The sequence below is a fragment of the Bacillus rossius genome (assembly GCF_032445375.1).
Source record: "Bacillus rossius redtenbacheri isolate Brsri chromosome 4 unlocalized genomic scaffold, Brsri_v3 Brsri_v3_scf4_2, whole genome shotgun sequence".
Lineage (NCBI taxonomy): Eukaryota > Metazoa > Arthropoda > Insecta > Phasmatodea > Bacillidae > Bacillus > Bacillus rossius.
In genome coordinates this window covers 9,998,715-10,018,618 of record NW_026962011.1, presented here as the reverse complement: position 1 = coordinate 10,018,618, position 19,904 = coordinate 9,998,715, and the positions used below count along the sequence as shown (strand labels likewise).

The 19,904-nt window shown below is 35.2% G+C and overlaps 1 protein-coding gene across 5 annotated transcripts in view; it reads left to right on the top strand.

Annotated features, from left to right (window-relative positions):
* LOC134541907 (endoribonuclease Dicer-like) overlaps positions 1–19,904 on the top strand; it is a 224,263-nt gene that overhangs the window by 197,953 nt on the left and 6,406 nt on the right. For all 5 annotated transcript variants that reach the window (XM_063385650.1, XM_063385649.1, XM_063385646.1 and 2 more), the window contains exons 24-25: positions 399–567; positions 16,091–16,166. In XM_063385650.1, coding sequence (XP_063241720.1) covers positions 399–567; positions 16,091–16,166 — 245 coding nt within the window. The remainder of the gene's footprint in view (positions 1–398; positions 568–16,090; positions 16,167–19,904) is intronic.

Here is a 19,904-nt window from a genome sequence, read left to right as displayed (position 1 = left end):
TTGTAAGTAAATACTTGCTGACACATTAAACTGTATTGGATATTAATGGTGAAACACTATAATGCTATATAACAACAATTGTTATAAAAAAGGCAGTGTAAAAATACTTACAAGTGGTACGTAACCAAGGGACTATTTCTTGCGCACGAATAATGTGCGTGGCAGCCGGCAGCCAATGAAAATGTTTGTTTACAAGAGGCTTTGTTTATTCTAAAACTCAGTTCAGTTAAGAGAGAACAGAGAATAGACAACTTATTCCACCTTTTATCGTGAAAATGTGTGCTGCCAAACCTTTGTTTGGATGGCAGAGGTAGCACTGTGTGCCCTTTAAGAGCTGTGAATGTGCTGGGAGTGACTGAAAGGCGTATGCATAGCGGAACATGTCACTGTTTCCCCAGGTGTTCTTGCTGCTCTCGGAGAAAGACATCATGATGGCAGAGGCTGTGGAGGTTCCCAAAGCTCTTGGGGACGTGTTTGAGTCCATTGCCGGGGCCATTTACCTGGACAGTGGCAAGTCCATGAAGGAAGTGTGGCGTGTCTACTACGGGCTCATGCAGGGTGAGATTGGTAAGTGCTGGCTCGGTGCCATTCATTGTTACACTACTGAAGTAATTACATTATCAGAGCTGCCAACCATTACGGATTTTCCGTAATTATTACGGATTTTAACCCTGAATTACGGAATTACGGAACATCGCTGGTTTATTACGGAAACGAGGCTTTGTGCTGCATGGTAACGGAGAATATTCCGTTTCTGCTGTGCGTGTTTCGTGAACGCAGTTTGAATACATCGCTTGGTTGCTCAAATAACGGAACTAGTAAGTGTGCGCATGTACGTTGTACTGTCGAAATAAGTAAATTAATTCTCGTGTTTTCAAACAATAATGGGATGGTATTACGTCCGTTGTACGATACAACTAGTACATATTCTCGGACTTATCGTTTGAAGGCTACTTACATCACGATAATTTTTGTACGGTACTTTGGCTAACCTGTGTTGTGTTAATTTATTTCTTGAAAGCCATTTTTTTCATCATAGTGTTTTTGTCGTGTCTACAGACGTGAAATTTTTTTATGTTTTTTGATAGTGTTGTGTTCTTCAGTGCCGGTTGTAGAAATGAAGCGTGTGACAGAATAATGTGTATCTGGGGGAGAAAAAAAAACACGCAAGTCTTCAGAACTTTCGACTTAAATATTCAAAAGAATGGCCATGCTTGTCGTTTTCAAATGTTTGGAACGCCACTGTTTTGTAATGTATGCACGTGTGACTTTTCGATTGCACATGGTGGAAGGGATGACTGTAGACGGCATATTGAATCAAAGAAACATGCAGAACATTTTAAAGCCGTGACGAGCAATAAATCTATATCTTCGTTTTTTCGCTACATCTGAAGAAACGAAAGTAACGAACGCAGTTATTGTTTACAAGTCCTTTTGTTTGTCTTGTTGTTTGTTTACCTGACATTTCTTATCCAACCAGGATAAAATAAGCAAATAAAAAGACAGTTGTTTTAATGTTGAACTTTGAATACTTTGAATTGAAGATTCAAAATATCCAGTAAAATTATTATTTCTTACATATTCAGATGATTGTATTGTTCAAATAGATTTTTTTATTCATTAATTTGCATTGTATTCATATTTTTTTCTTTTGCATATTATTGTCCTTGTTTTATCTTGTGAGTGTGTTATAATGCCCCAGGAAAAATTTATCGTGCATGATTTACGCGTACTTTTTTCATATACCTAATTGCCATTACTGATGGGTGTGATTTGAGGTTGGCAGCTCTGCATTATTTACTTTTGTGTTGCAGAGGGAGCAAGTAACCCATAAGTAACTATTAAGTATTAGTAGGGACCCCAGAAAATGGTAAATAAAACTGGCTCATTTCGGTGTAAAAAAATGACAAAAGCGGTGCAAAAAATCAGTGTAATAATAAGCAAGCGGTGCTAAAAATCTGTGTAAAAATTTGGTGAGATACATTAAATTAAAATTGAAATTGGCAAACTAGGATTGTTTTGCTTCAAATTTTTTAAAATTTTAATATTAAACATAGCATATTAAGTATATGTTTATACAATGAAACCCTGATTGTAAGATCCCATTTATAACATTTTTCTGGTTACTAAGTTACATTCTCTAGTCCCAAAAACTGATTTTTGTAACAAAGCTATAGGAGGCCTACATTCACATTACTCATCCTAACTAACGTTTTATGCGGGCATGATGAACTGTAGAATTATTTCATTGGCCAAATGGTTTTTAACTACTGCGCACACACAAAATAATAAAAAAAATTTTAAAATGCAATAAAAATACTGAACCACAGTACAGTAAGTCCTCGGTTTACGTCGGGGTTACGTTCCTGAAAACCGCGACGTAAATAGAAACGACGCAAAATGAGCCATGTTTCATGCCACCGGCCGACCACGGCCCAAGGTCGGGCGGAAGCGCTGGCATACAGACGTGACAACGGGCAATTTTATCAGCAAATGACAACCGACAGCGTGGGAAACAAGTCCAACTAGTATTTCTCAGCTTTATAGAATGGTTATTTAACCAGCTGCTTTATTACCTTTATTGATTGAAATATAAAAACAGATATATAGTACATACTGTACGTAATATAAACGCATAATGCATTCAAAGTGTAAGGATACAAAGTGGTTTAGCGCTACACAGATTTTACTTTGAGTCATTCGCGGGAGAAAACAACTGTTTTCTTTTGGAGGCTGGTAAGAACAAAGTCAAAAGAAATGCATACATACAATAAAAGTACTATAAGTATGACAAACATTGAGAGCCCTTGATTTAAAATAATCACATGAAGTAATAAACACCTAAAAGAGGTTATACAATAGCGCGGCGCAATTCTTACAATTTACGTACGGGAATAATTCTAATAAAAATCATAAATTGCAGTGAGCTGATACTGTAGGCCCACTACAAATGCATTTAATCACGATAAAGTTAACAACGGCACGTTTAAAACTCCGGCCAACTCAATGATATCATAGCGACTGAAGTGCCAAGGAGTTGGACGAAAAGGGGTAGGAGAAAATGCTGTGTCGTTGCGGGAAGTAGATAACACTTCTACGTGCGAGATACGTGGGTGGCCGAGCGGGCGGGCTGGTAGTATTGCATCACCGCGCGGAGAGCAGGAAGCGTCCCTCATGATGTATGATAAGATAAGGCGGTGAACGTGTAGCTTACGCTACATAGCATAAATTAACTACCGAAGGAAACAAAGAATTATAAACGAATTATATACGGTGTTTTGGTTAAAATAAATATTTACGGTCATTGTAAACGACGTTATTGTGAATCGGCGACAACTTAAATTGAAACATGAGTACTCAAACATTAGCGACGTTAATCCGAAACGACGTAAATCGGTACGACGTAAATAGAGGACTTACTGTACCTTGAACATATTTATTTAACCAGGTCCTCATGTTTGGGTCATCTTTTTTTTCCAAAGGTATGTTGTTTGCCCCCACCATAATTTCAACAAAGTCAATTATAAATTGTTGTTTGTTTACATCTATGTTTTTAGAAGTTTGCAAAGCAGCTCCTATAGACGTCTGTTTTGCAGTACTGGTAGTCGACGTTGATGCCGCACATAATTTTTTTTTTATGAGTTGCGTTAGAAACGTGTTTTAGGCATGTGTCTCGACGCATCCAGTCCACACGAACGTTGCAAAACTTACACATTATTATCTTATCCTTAACATCAAATATATAAAATCCTTCCTGCTTCATCACTCGTTCTCGATCGAAAACCGCAACTATTTTCGGCATCTTAACACAAAAATAAGCACTACTAACTAGATGCTTGGAAATTAATACCGAGTAACCGAGACGTCATAAAAAAAAAACACTACTGCAAGCTGCACCGTAAAAACATTTATGCCGTAGTGGCACGCACACGAAAAAATATTGTGTTCGGCCAGAATGAAACTATTATGTAAGCGTAAATATTGTGTTCGCTTCTGTGCACTAGAATTTTTGAGAACTAATACCAACTACACAAAAATTGTGTTCGTAACGCTGTTACATAGCAGCAACGTAAATATACACGTTTGCCGCCATGTTGGAACTACAATCGATTTCGTTACGCGATATCAACACGATCGATAGTAAGGTTATTTACAGTATCCGACCAATGTAAACATTCTTGGTAACGGAAATTACGTGGATTTCGCTCAAAGTTTTGTGTTTTGTGAAAAAATAGCAGATTTCGTGAAAACGGTGAAATAGTGCCCAATTTCGCGGTATTTCGTGTATTTGGCGGTTCACTATTTTCTGGGGTCCCTAAGTATTAGCCATCACAGGAATTTTTTGTACATTTTCTTTGACAGTTACATGCTCAGTACTCGAATCTGTCGTCAACTTTTTATGACTTTTTTCTCCATAAAATATACTTTTTTTTTTATGGAATTTTTTATTTTATTAGTTTTGTCTGTTGCACAAGGTATCTGTTTAGAAGAGAGACTTTTTTTTTACTTGGTATTGAAGAAACCTAATTTTGAATTTAAATTGACTGAGCAGGTGAATTGATTGTTATTTTTATTTATGTATCATTTGTAGGGGTGTGCAAAGCCCATATTTTCTAATCAGTCATAGACAAAAATTGGAGTCTTTGCTGAAAGATGAAGTCTATCTATAAATACAACTTTGAGTCCTTGAGTAAGGTGTTTAATAGCACATCCTACATGCCACACACTAATAAGAAAAACATAGGAAACATTTAGCAAGTTAACCAACATATTCTGCTTGTAAATAAAAAGCAAAAATTTCAAAACCAATAATTACTTATGTGATAAAGTAAAACCCTGTTATTACGGCTCTTTTTTCGAGGAACCACTGAAAAATTTGTTTTGAAAAGTCAACATTTTGAAGTAAATTAGCTGGAAAGTATATTTGTATGAGATTTAATACTCTCAATTATGTTCCGATAAGAAGGACAAAAAATAAAGGACATTCTCTTAAAAAATGTGGTGGCAGTAGCTTCTGCAAGTTAAGTGGGCAGGGGGTATCATGACGTCATATGGCTTACCTCTCCCTCCCTGAGACAAACCATCTTGTACAACCTTCTGCGTGAGAGTACTGTCAACATCCTCTCCTACCTCCTGCTCCACTTCTTCCCCCACAGTGCAAGAGATGAAAGCCAAAACACCACACAGTGTTGCATACTCTAATGCTGCCAATGGTTTCTAACTTAAATCCTGGACTCAACACTAAAAATCCTGGAAACTTATAATAGAAATCATGTAAAAAAATTCTTGATTGAGGTATTCTTTTACTTGCATCATCAATTTACCTGTAGTAATAATGACTTACTTTCCCATTTATGCGAAAGCATTTCCCGCAGTTTACCTTGCAACAGCGCAGCATTTAATAGCAAATCCATTATAAAAGTTTATATGGAACAAACGTAGTTAAAAGTAAATACTCTGATGTTTTATTTATATTACCGTGTTTTATCGCATAATCGTCGCACATTTTATACTACAATCAAGTTTGAAAAGTAGGGGTGTGACGTTTATGGGAGGAAAAAAAATTTTGTTAGGTAAAGTTATTCACAAAAACCAATTCCATTCATGGAACTTACGTTTATTTAAAAAGTGAAGTATAAAAGAGCATGCCAAACAATTTAAATTAATAACCTTTCTTCAACTTTAAATATAAAAACAAAAAATCTGTGACCCAAACGCAAGCATTAGTTGCGCGATTGTACAGCCAGCAGAAAAGAGTAGGACTTGTATACCAATTATCGCAAAATAATGTGTGCCCATTCTGTAAGTAGGGCTCTACCAGTGTTGCAATAACATCTCCAGAGACACCAAGATTGTGTTTTGTAAGATCAGTGTCAGTTCCACAATAAATGATAAAGTCCAAAATATAATTTGTTTTAACATCAAAAATCACAAAAAATTTAATTCCGAAACGACTTGGCTTTGCTGGGATATACTGTTTTATTTTTAGACTTCCTTTAAACAGAAGGAGTGATTCATCAACACAAAGATTTTCAAATGGGTACAAATGTGCTCTGAAAACCCTGCGAAAATGCTCCAAAATGAGACGAAGTTTGAATAAATAATCCGTGTTTTCCACAGTATTGTCATTGAAGTGTAGGAACCTAAGGATTTACAAGTATCTGCCCTGTGAAAGAAGTTGAGAAAAAATCAGAGTTTCCTGAACCGGATTTTTTGACCATTACTCCGATAAGGCCAACTTTTTTACCCTGGTCATAATGAGAGACATAGCAACAAAAATAAAAAATTAATTTGGGGTAGGTTCTGTCCACTCTTTCTTTTTACTGTCCGTCATATCGTCAGCCCTTTGTGTGAAATATTTGTTTGTTTCCTGGCAAATATGAGCCACAATTTGTTCAGTTATAAACAAGGAAAACAAACTGAAAAAACTGTTTGTATGAACATCGCTTTTTAGTCCAGAGTCTGCGGAGGAAAACATGTTTTTGTGGGGTGAGATTTCTACAAGACCACACAAGTTTCCGTTTTGCTTCTGGAGATGTAATTGTTTCTTCATCCCCTTCCTCCCCCTCTGAAGAATCATCAGACAATTCAGGGTCAGGTGGTGTTGAGGTTGAGGGGCGGGAAGATGCCAATGGGCCTGAAGATGTCGATGGACCTGACCACGATTGTTGAGTAGAATTTTTTCGTGGTAATGATTCATTTTCCGATTCATCACTACTGACCTCAAAGTCACTGTCTAACAGAAGCTGCAAGGCTTCTTTGGTTGTGTAAAAACGTTGGCTCATTTTAAAGTCTAACCCACAAAAGTAATGCAATAAAACAGTCAGGGAAAATTCGTAAAAACAACGAATAAATTTCCTTTACAAATAATAATTGACAGCTCACAACGTACTCAACATCACGTTTCAACACAGTGATAACACAAAATAAATTTTCATTATAAATTAATGTAAAACAATTAATTTAGCACCTTATTCCCGTGTTTATACGTCTAAAACCACAACAGAAGGAAGCCAGACACGTGAATTAGGCGCGAAAAAGATTCAGCAGTGCCGCAGGTCGCCGAGTGAATGGTGATGACATCTAGCGGCAGAAAAATGTACTACTAGTCTCCCGACAGCCCGCTAGTTATCGCCAAGGTCGGACTTCCGCGGCAGTTCACCGTAGCGAAACGGGAAAGAGGTAGAGTCATCAGGACTTCTAGAGCAGTCCACCGGCGGGAAGGCACTGCATCCAGTTGACTTCTGCAGCAGTCCACCGTCTGTATGGCCCGACTTTGGCCGACTTCTACAGAAGTCAACAGGGGCTAAAGGGTTAATCGATGCGAAAATACTTAATGCTGTTTTGTAATAAACCGTCATGTAATAAATAAAGGAGTAGGAGGTGCAAAAACTCATTGTATTACACACCACAAAATTAGTGGCTACCTAAATACATAGAGTGAATTTTCACTGGTTTGTTTGCCTGATAATAGCTTATCCATTACTTCTCCTAATAAATTAATGTAGTTATGTCAGTAATATACTATTATGAAAACTACTGTCTAGCAGACGGGCCCCTAACTACTTCAAAAAACTAGGTCTCAGTCTCTGTAATTAGAGTTTCTCTCCCATGCTTATAATGCAGTCAGTGCTAGTTGGCATCATTCATGTTTAGTTATGTTGATTCCCGTATAGAGCGCGCGCGCGTAGTCGAAGATCAATATCGATAGCTCACCGAATGCATGCAACGCGCGTGCTCTGTTGAGTGCCGAGTTAACTACATTCTACACTCTTGGTCTATGCGTACTACGACAAAAGTTTAGCATTTGTTGCTGCTCATGGTTTTCGTTTTTCTATTTAAAGTTAAACAAAATGTTTTTGTTGCACAACTTATTAATTTAAATTGTTTAGCATGAGTTTGTATACTCTCATTTTTAAATTAACGTAATTTACGTGAATAAGTTTTATGAATAACTTTACCCAACAATTTTTATTTTTTTTTTTTTTTTTTCACAAAAAAGTCACACCTCTACTTTTTAAACTTGATTTTAGTATAAAATGTGCAACAATTATGCGTAAAACACTGTATTAATGTTTTTTTTTTAATGTGGATGTATTTTGACAGTTTTTAAGAAAATAACAACATGGTATACAAGTTACTACAACACTTAGTTATTATTAAGTCTTAAGAAGAAGACAAACAACGGTTTACTCCTGAACACGTTTATTTTACCGCCGTACATGTGTTTTGAAGGTTAACCACATGGCGTGGTTTATAAAAAAAAAATCCACTACATACAAAACTGGACGTACGAATTGATAAATACAGCAGCACAGCACGACATAAATCTGTACACAATATTGCGTCACATACTTAGGACACGACCTGAGTACATTGACGCATTATTAAACACCAATGTACGCTGGCCTAACGAACCTGTCAGCATCTTTAACAGTTTGTTGCAGTTCGAGCATATTGCTTCGCCGTCACCTTGCTCAAAATATAACCACAAACCACTTATTTTACGTTTTGCTTTGTCTGCCATTTTAGTTCACTAAAAATATGCCAAATTTGGAGGATTCCCAAAGAAAAAACAATATTTACACACTGTTTTTAAAGATTTTGTGAAGCATGCGTGACGTCATACTAAGTCGATTCGTGTGTGACAATCGCGCGTTCGATAATCATTTTCGACCATTGGCAGAATCGACTTATGAATGAAGTAAACAAACAATACGTAATTTTCTACTTATTTTCGTTTTGGCTGCATGTGTCGAAAGTTAAAAACGCTGCTCATAATAGATGTAACCAAATTCTTATTGTTAGATTAACGGGATTTTAATATTTACGTCCTACGAATATCGTCCAATCAAACATGTGCAAGATAAAAAGTAACAAGTATTTCGATTTTTTTCAGAAACTGTTCGATTCGAGATCTCTAATTGAATAATAAATTTTTCGCGAATATTTTTTCGATTTCGAATATTCGCAGACACTTAGCAATTATAAGAATGCAATCCGTGGAATAATGAGGGGTCATTCCATGTCAAATCACCCAGACCATGTCACCCACCAACACGGATTTCCACAAAATTTTGTTTTCTTGTTGCCTCGATGAAGTTATTAAGCCATATGAATTTTTTCTTTATTGGTCCTTATAGTTTTTTTTTTAACAGAAGGTCAAAGTTATATGCATTTGCTTGAATGTGTCACTCTTTATACTCCTTTTCAGCAGTGCAGCACATTGCTAAAAAATAATATTTCAGCATGTATACTTGTTTAATGTATGAAATTATTTGTGTAAGTGAAACAAGGTTTACAGATTCCAAGAAAAATTGCCTGAAAGCATTTTTATGTTTTCTTATTGTTTAAAAAAATTATTTAAAATGAAAAGAGCATGTTTTTACAGCATAACACATGAAATTGCAGATGAGAAAATTTAGCAAGAGGCAATAAAGAAAACTCATTTGTATTGGTTTTACATTAATCCTGTTACTACATTTTATGATATAACGAAAGTAAAACACTGGTGTTTTGAAGGCTTTGATATAAAATTTATACAGATTTATATAAGACATTAATTGGAAACCGACCACAACACTCATTACAAATATTTTCTTAATTTGTTGTAGCTGCTACTAAAGAATAACACTGCATATATTTATGAACTGGTGATAGTGTCAGTGATTATTATTAATTATCAGTGTATTCATACCTTTTTAAGATATTTTAACTCAAACATATGTACTATCACAATTCATTGCAAGTTGCTATTAATAATTTTGCAGTATTTGGGTTGATTTTCCATTTGCTACGCATGTATGTGTACCCACACACATACATAATCTGAAACCTGGTTATGCTTTAAACCAACGGCCTTATCCTTCAAGTAAGTGATGGAGCATAATTACCTTGTGCAGTATTTCTGGTGGTTGATGTTCCTAAAGTCAGGATGCAGGATGAAAACTTCTATCTCACATTAACTAATTTCCCTTGTTGCAGGTATATAAATACAAATATTTTCCCCTTCCATATCAATTCATAATAAATGAATATTAGTCCAAAACTACCAATATACTGTATACAGTTAGTGTTATGAGCCAAAATGTTTGTTGAACAGAATATCAGCAAACTCTACCTCTTTTTCTGGGAAGTACCACATCCTACCACTTCCTTTTGTGACTGGTACGCTAACAACACTTAGGATATTATACAGTGGAACATCACACCTGTCTTCTCTGTCAACGGAAGGCCAGTGGAATGACCTGGCTGGTCCATGCGGATGTAAGAATTTAACTACCACATCTTCTTCTTCTTCTTCATGATTTAGCTTTTCAATTGTTCCAAAGAACTAGTGAGAGTCATATACACATGAAATAAATGAGTTTACAGAAAGCTGTGACATGGTGACAAGCGTAAGGTTGCTTTCTCTGAAATGGAACACAGAGGTGTAGTTTTCGTCAAAACTTATGCGTTTCGTTGCTACAACATCTTGCGACAGTGGTATAAACTAGGGATGGGACGAATCCACATTTTGGTCGAATCCGAATCCTTGTTCGAATCCTCAGTGTTTGTCATCGAATCTCGAATCCCAGTCCCACACTAAACTTCACCACATGTTATTAAAAAAAATCAAACATTTATTTTAAAAAATTACATGTGTATTTATAAAATTATAAAATAAGTGCATACACCTGATATAAAATAGAGAGAAATAACCTCAAAAATCACACACGTAAGTTTGCATGTCTAATTCTCTGTTAAATTAATCCTTCCTATGTTTTCAATAAAATACGTTTGTATAACAGACTCCATTTAAAAAAAGTTACGTTTTTTTCTGCAATGTTATATTATTGAAAGTTGGAAATGATAGAGTAGTTATGCTAATTGACAAAATGCAGCGTAGTTTATCTTATGTTTGTGCCATTTCTGTTACCTTTATAATATAGTTTAGGTATACCTACAATTTTCTAGAGCTGGACGAACCTCAGTTCTCTGGTTTCGAACCGAGCCGAACTGAACCTCATACAGAAATAATTGTTTTCAATTAAAATGAACAGATGACCAGCATTTTGGTCTTTAACTGAGTGGTGAGAAAGAAAGATTCTCCAGCCATATGTAAAATTAAAACATTATATAGCTTAGCTTATATATATATACCAACTTTTAATTCGTGAAGAAGTTACATCTAAATTTCAAAAAGACTATATTCCTTTTTAAGTGTACACTAACCTTCATTTAAAAAAAATATTAAAAAGATGACGAACATTCAGCATAAGGCCACATAACATATTTTTGTGGTAGACATAACCTAACATTTTTAATAAGTAAAACTTTTTAATAGGACATAAAAAAAAGACGAATGTGAATTAAGTTACCTATCTACATATTTTTGTGGTAGACATAACCTAACATTTTTAATAAGTAAAACTTTTTAATAGGACATCAAAAAAAGGCGAATGTGAATTAAGTTACCTATCTACATTACAAAACCCGCTGTCTGCAGTTGCTGTTTTCTTGGAAGAATGCTGCTCGTTAGAAGAAACTTTAGACGGTTTTTTTGGGGTGGTTCTGGGTCATCCGGGTCGTCATTATCTTTTCTCCATTTGGAAAACTTAAACGACGTTAGCCTGCTCATCGCAAATCACCTCAAGAACAATAATATTGTAAACGTAACGTAAAAAGTGTGGTTATAGAAATTTGCGTCGGAAAAAAGAAAACACGAGAAATAATGATGGCTGCCGCGACTACGCTAGTCAACTTAGTACCGTACTGTAACATTTACTGGACCAGTACTTTTAATACACAAGATTAAATTAATATTTTCATTACCTGACTGTTATAACCAAAAAGGCCAAAGAAAATAAATACATCCCAGTAATTTAAAATACGTAATTTACGTAATCATTTCCTACCGCATTTGTCTTGTGTTAACTTGATCACGTTAGTTTTGCAGAAATACGAGAGTTCTCGTACATGCGCTTTAGTTTAACGTATGGGGTACGCAATGTTTGGTGATTTTACAACACTTCTCGTATACGCACTATAGTTAAAGGTATAATATACAATACCTTTGGCATTTGTACGATAGTTTATATTACGTAGTACGACAAATGCATACAAAATTCTCTAAAGTAATCAAAAAACAAAGCGCGCCCATATGAAAAAATGCTATGCGAGTTATGCGACGATTAATAATTTTATTTTTATTTTGTCTGCGCTTGAAACTGTTGAGGCGACGATTATGCGATAAAAGTCGGAATATTACAAGTAATAGAATTTTGTTGAGCTGTTTTGAGAATGGTCTCAAATGGGGGTTAGAAAATTAGAAAAACGTATTTTTTTTTTTTAAACGATCGTTCGGTTTTTCGAATATATTTTAAGAGGTTTCGAACCGAACCGAACGTAAGGGTTTTCAAACTTCGCCCAGCACTACAATCATCAATTACTACCTAAAACTCTTAAAAACCCACCTCGAATCCCACCTCGGATCCTACGAATCCTCGAATCCATAGGATTCGGTATATTCGACGAATCCAAGATTCGAAAATCCCATCCCTAGTATAAACTGATGAAATCCGCGTGTTCCAGGGATTGTCTTTTCTTTCGTAAATCGTCCTGACAACTCATGTCGCTCCTGTTGAATCAGCTCCTTTTTGACAAGTCTGAAATGAATATGTTCAATGCGCGATGTACAGAATTTGAATACTTCATCTACTGTTGTTATCTGGTTATCAAGACATCTTCCAAGGCTCTCTTTAGTAACTAAGTGTTTCACTGTGCCACCAATGCCATCACATGGGGACTTCCCATAGCTGGTAGCAAAAAATGACCAAGATGCTTCGAGGGAAAAATCTTTAGCATAATAGCACAAATTTTTAAAGTTTTTGCAGTTTTTATATTGGCCAGCACAGCCGTCACTGAAGTAACACACCTTTCGCACAAAGGAAAATTTTTCACAAATTAGCTTGGCAATTTCTTTTTGTGTTGCATGTACGAAGGCCACATCGTGATCCAGATCATCTGACAACACACAAAGATTACAAACAGACAAATCCACTGAGCCAGGCAAGCGGACATGAATGACTACAGTATGTAGAGTACAAGCACCACTTGTCCAGTGATAACCTTGTGCTTCATCTTGGATAACATATGAGAAATTCTCACTGAAATCTAGAAGAACAACTGCTGTGTCTGACTTAAAATTAACTTTAGTTTCTTTCAAGTACTAGTTGGATTGGGCTTGTGCAATATATGAGTGTGGAATAAGTTTTTCTAGCTTTTCAATCAATTTGTTAAAATAGTCTTCAAAACTTGCAGTACACCGTATGAGTTCTGTTCGATCAGTACTTACCCACTGACTATATTCTATCTCATCTGAAGGATCGTAATTCAGTTTTTCTTGAAGAATTCTCCTTAAATTCTCACTTGGTGGGCAATGAGAGCAGTGACGCACCATGCAATCTCTGTTTTCCTTGGAACAAACTAGGTAAGTTATAAGGTCCAATCTCTGTTTTCCTTGGAACAAACTAGGTAAGTTATAAGGTCATGATAGGATTCATTGATTTCACCAACTGCATGAAGGAGAAGTTTCACATTCTGGTGTATGCTACATACACATACAGAATGGGTTCCTGATGATCCTGGCAAAACACACCACTTAGGTCTTAGCATACAGAACTTAGAGAACTGAACAGCAGATTCTGGAAATTGGAATATGAAAGCAGCATGCAATTCTCGTAAATTAGAAAGAATAAGACGTTTTTGCTTGTGGGCATTCATAGCAACACTAACTACATCCTTCTTTCCAGGCATTATTCTAGAACAGTCCTCATTTTCATAAAAATTGTGCACCCGTTCAACAGTTTCTAAGTTTAAGGATTTCCCTCTCTTAGATTGTGGAGTAGATAAAATTCCTTTTTCCATAAGAAGATGTCTTGACTGCCTAACAGCATACTCACTGACTTCAAATGCTTCCATGATCCTTTGTCTGCTCCAAGAAATTGGAACTAAAGTTAAAAGTCTAATCTTTTCTGGTGTATTCTGTGTCATTCTTACTTTTTCCTTAATTAAAGATAAGAGTGTATCTAGATCTTCTGCTTTCTGTTTGATGTCCTTTGAAATCTGTTCATTGTCATTTTTCTCAGTGGGAAAGCCCTGGCCAAGTACTTTGCACACTTTACTTCTTAAGCTGTCACATGCCGATTTCAATTTCCTTTTCCCATAAACTAGCTTGCTGTGTGCTGGTACAGCATGTAACTTTAAAGGGGATATTCCTAGTTCATCAAATGTAGTACTGATGGTCTTCGAAGCAGCTTCCTTGCTTAATGATGCATCAAGATCACCTATACTGCTATACTGCATACACTGGCTGTATCAGATATTTCTGATGATTCCTGGTCTGTTGTATTAATAGGAAGTGCTTGTATGCATTTTCTGCAAGATGAACAAATCTTCTGCCCTTGTGGTATTTTCAAATTTAATTTGTCATATATTTCCCTTGAAATGTCTTTATTTACACATCGTAGTGATTTGTAAATGGTTTTCTTATGTTTTTTAAGTGGATCACAACATGTAGTTTGATACAGTTCATATTTTTTTGTATAAAAAATCCTATGGTGCTCACAGACATTCGCTAACCTATCACTTTTTATGCCACTCCTACAGGATAAAAGTTCTTTGTCAGTATCACTTAGTGTTTCAATGTTGTTCAACCTCTTCAAATGGGTATAACTTGTTTTATGACACTCTGTTCCAGTCTCCTTACCAACACTACATGGTTCACTAATTCCTGACTGCTGAAGTTCCATTACTGCTTCATCAACTTCACAACACTTTCACATAATTTCACTGGTTCAAAAGCCAAATCATAAAGTTGTTGTGCGATCCCAATAACAACACAATGAAAAAATTAAAAGAATAACTAAACAAAAGTTTGTAGTTCGTTCCACATGCTTGTTTATTAACCTTATACCAGAAAGCACTGAAGAACCTTCCAACTCTGCTTCACCGACTGGCTATCCTGCTACATCAGCGGAGGTTACTGCAGCTGCCTCTGCAGATAAGCCCAGTGATGACTACACACTTGTGTAATGCTGACATGACTGGACCTTCAGTGCAAGAAGATGATATAGGTAGCCATGTGGTTACCAAAGTGAAAACAAAAGATGGGGTTATTATACATGCACTTACATACATAAACCTTCAAAACCCCACTGTTTTTCTTTCGTTATATCATAAAATGTAGTTACAGGATTAATGTAAAATCAATACAGATGAGTTTTCTTTATTGCCTCTTGCTAGATTTTCTCATCTGCAATTTCATGTGTTATGCTGTAAAAACATGCTCTTTTCATTTTAAATAATTTTTTTAAGCAATAAGAAAACATAAAAATGCTTTCAGGCAATTTTTCTTGGAATCTGTAAACCTTGTTTCACTTACACAAATAATTTCATACATTAAACAAGTATACATGCTGAAATATTATTTTTTAGCAATGTGCTGCACTGCTGAAAAGGAGTATAAAGAGTGACACATTCAAGCAAATGCATATAACTTTGACCTTCTGTTAAAAAAAACTATAAGGACCAATAAAGAAAAAATTCATATGGCTTAATAACTTCATCGAGGCAACAAGTACACAAAATTTTGTGGAAATCCGTGTTGGTGGGTGACATTTCAAAAAAAAAATTGGGTGATTTGACATGGAATGACCCTGAGAATACGTAAAATCTGGGTGTTTGCTTAGTAAAGAAAAAAACACTAATGTCAAAAGCAAAAAAAAACTCAAGTAAACTCATACATTTAAAACTCTAGTAAACTCATAAATCTACTTAATTTATGATATTATTATAAATTGTTACTTTTTTATTTTTGCATTGTCTTCCGTATTTGTATATTTTTTTTATTAGTTTAGTATTATATACTTTATGTTCATATGTAGTTCAGTGAATTAGTGGGGTGTTTGTTGTATGACTATATGTGTTGTTTCAATCTATAACTGTATAACTGTTGATAAACATTTTACAAAAAAAAATAAACATATTTTTGCAATGACAGAAAATGAAATGATTTTAATTGCAACATGCAACACTTTTTTGTTCTCAGAAATGTTCTCCAAGAAAATTCCAAAGCAGCCAACAAGAATGCTTTACGAGTCTGTGCCCAATCCTCCAGTTTACTTGTAAGTATTATTTGTAGTAATAATTTTTATGTGGATTACTAGTTTATGTGGTAAGTATAAATTTGTGTGCTATTCCAAGTAATTAATACATAAAGGCTTTATGGTTTATATTAATTAAAAATTATATACATTTTTTTATAATTGTTGGTACTTAATATTTTTGAAAAAATAAAACGGTTCGTTGTTAACCTTTTTTTATCACATAATCGTCGCACCCATATTTTAGGGCGTCAAAATTTGGATAAAATACTTCTCGCGTAAACGTCGCATGATGTTTTTGGTCCCGCTATTCGATTCCAAGCACTTTGTGTAAGTATCTTTTCTGTATAAAACGGTGTATTTTAAAGTAGAAATCTAATATATATTTGGAAATTAACTATTTTACTTATAACAGAAATACGAAGCTATCTGAAGTGTAAATTTTCTTTTAAAGACGTTTTTAAACGTTATAACCTTTATCTGTTCGTCTGCATCGCCGCGATGTAACGCTTATAAAAATGTAGCCAACGCTAGTTGGCATCATTCATGTTTGGTTATGTTGCTTCCCGTATAGAGCGCGCACACGTAGTCGAATATCGATGTCTCACCGATTGGATGCAACGCACGCTCTCTGCCAAGTTAACTACCTTTGATAGCCCGCACTCTTTCGTGGTAAATGTGTACTATGACGACAGTTATGCGTTAGTTCACGTCACATATTCAAGTGGCTTGCGTTCGGGTCACAGATTTTGTTTTTCTATTTAAAGTTGAAGAAAGGTTTTTGTTGTATGAATTATTGATATAAATTGTTTGGCATGCTATTGTATACTCTATCCTTTTTTAAATAAAAGTACTTTCCATGAACAGGTTTTGTTTTTATGAATAACTTTACCAAACAAAAAAATATTGGTTGTCTGTAATGTCGGTTTACGGACGATAGTTTAACGTGACGTCATAACAAAACATTGATGAAATGATTGATTCAGAAGAAAAGGAAATATCATATTCGGCCTGAGACTGAGCCGTAATAGGCTTTTGCAACCAAACCATTTAGGCATTTAAAATATTATATTCTTTGAGGAAGAAAATTTTTTTTTAATTTGAACCATTTTTATTGAATTATCACTATTTTGTAGGGATACAAAGGAGTGAAATGAAATGTACAATTTAATTAATAAATTTACTTTTATTTGCATTAATTAGTTAAAATATATTTATTACTATTGAAATGTTGCGTGCGCCGTATTTATTTTTACAAGCACAAAAAATTTTTTGCATCTTCCAGGATTCAAACCGACATCCTTTTGATTGGAAGTTTGCGACGCTGACCATTCGACCACGAGGCCATACATGAAAAATAGTAGTTTTAAATGATATCTAAACATGTTTTCAGGGTAGGGGAATAATATTATTTCATTTTTATAACACGATTTGATAACAAATACGCATCCCAAATACACCAAACTTATATATTATGTGTTACAATATTTTTTAAAACATTGTGCAAAAGATCCCGGGTGTAATTTGAATTATTATGTGTAACTGTAAAACACCATTGTTGGTTCAAAACGTATTTGAATATTCAACATTACTTTTAAATATCCGTACCGATTGTGCTGAAAATCGGTGGACGATCGTTAAATTACATAATAATAATAATTTAAACGACGAAAATATGATTGAAAAGTAAAATCAATGGTTGTTCCAATCGAGTGGAAGAAAGATGCCACGCATGCATACAATGAGCATGAAGAGAGAGGCCATGCATGCGTACAATGAACAAACAGGACACATCCGTAGTGGGACATCCGTAGTGGGACACTTTTTCGTGCGTGCAGCCAGCGTTCATCGATTTATTAGACGTCACGTCAAAATATTTTTCCGCATAATCATCGCACCCCTATTTTTAAACTTGATTTTGGTATAAAAGGTGCGACGATTAGTACTTTTAATATGAGCTGTGCATTTACAGTAGAAGGTCGTCAATCCGGCACCTTCGAGACTACGGCCGTGAGCGATTTTTAACAGGAATACCGAAGTAAAATTAATAGATAATCCACATAGCATTCTAAACTCACTTTTTTTTATGATTGGATGATTTGTTAGTGAAACATAAATTTATTTGAAAACAATTCTTCTTTAGGAGGACACGGTCAATATCTCTCATTGCCGTAGTTGTGTCAAACTTTGTTACACTTCAGACCTCTGGCTAGCTCAAAACTGGTGTGGAGTGTACATACATGAACACTTGAAGAAATTCGTTGGATGCTGAAAAATAGCATGTCACTGTTGATGTTTGATAAAGTCTCTCAGACACAAACTAAAAACAATATGTACACCGTTGGCTTTCCTCTCCTCCCCTCCTCCTTCTCACCCTGGGCACATCACCACTAGTGATGGGCAGAACGATTCAATTGACCGAATCAATTCATTTTAATCAGTTCTGTTTAGTAATTCATTTAAAGGATTTGTTCATTTTGTTCTTTAGTTCTGACCACTGAAAATGATACCCTGCACATCTCAATAATCATAACTCGTTCACTCATTCAAATATTTGATACGTCTAGGTGTCCGGTCTTGTGTCTGGCTGGTTACTGTAATCTGGTTGGCTGGGATAGCTGAAATTCCAGACATCCGACCATTACAAAAAATGTGCATGAACACTTTTTAAAAATCTCTCAGATAAATTTAGTAAACAAAAAACCTAGACAATACATGAATAATAATTGTAATGCTATATGTATTCATTCGCTTACGCCCACACCCATTCCATTTCATGTTACCATTTTTTTTTTTAATAATTATCATTTGCTCTTGGGAACACTCGCACACTGAGAGAACTGATTACTGTGACTCCCAACTTCATGAGTCATTTTACAAATAAATCATTTCTTTCATTCTCTGCATTTTATATTCTCCCGAATTGATTTTAGTTTTTGAGTAATTAACTCTCAAAGAGCAGATTCTTTATGTAGCGAACGAATCATGTTCTAAAGATTTGTTAATTTTGAACAAATTGTTCACGAATGACACATCACTAATCATCACAGATGCACTTCATGTATGTTAGATAATCATGGTGTCCGCATTCTGGAAAGTTAAAGAAGTTGTAATTGGTCAGGACATGTCAGGAAATTTATTTGCAAACCTGGAAAAGCCATGGAAATTCTCCAGTGGTAGTACCTAGTTTGAGGGGGAGAATTTCATGCTCCAGTTTGGCATCACCTAGACAGTGAAAGAATTTTTTAAAAATACTTACAAGTAATGCTGAATATGATAAATGTACGCAAATTGTGTTCTCAACTACATTTCTGGATGTGAATTACACGTTTCCGCACCCGCCGCTTGAATTCGCTGCTGGAGTAGCTACGTCGACTATTGAATCATTTGATTTGCAAACCAAAATATTAACCTATATAATGAAACTGACCCAATAAAAGTGAAAAAGACTTTAAAAAGTACCTAACCTTAGCTTTGGCCTTGATTTTCGACAATTAATTTTATTAAAATACTGCCAGTATGGTTAAAATTCATTAAACAGTTAATACTATAACATTTCCATTTGTCTTTGTGAACTTTGGTTCACACCATTTGCCACAGATGGCAGCACTGTGGTTGTTACACATTTTCGTTTCTTGACGTTTGTCGCGTTCATGAAATTTCTCCCACCAAATGCCGTAACCCAAGAGCTAAGATGTAGCACATTAGAATATGTAATGTTTCCTCAAATGTTTTCATTGATTTTTGCATGTTACGAGA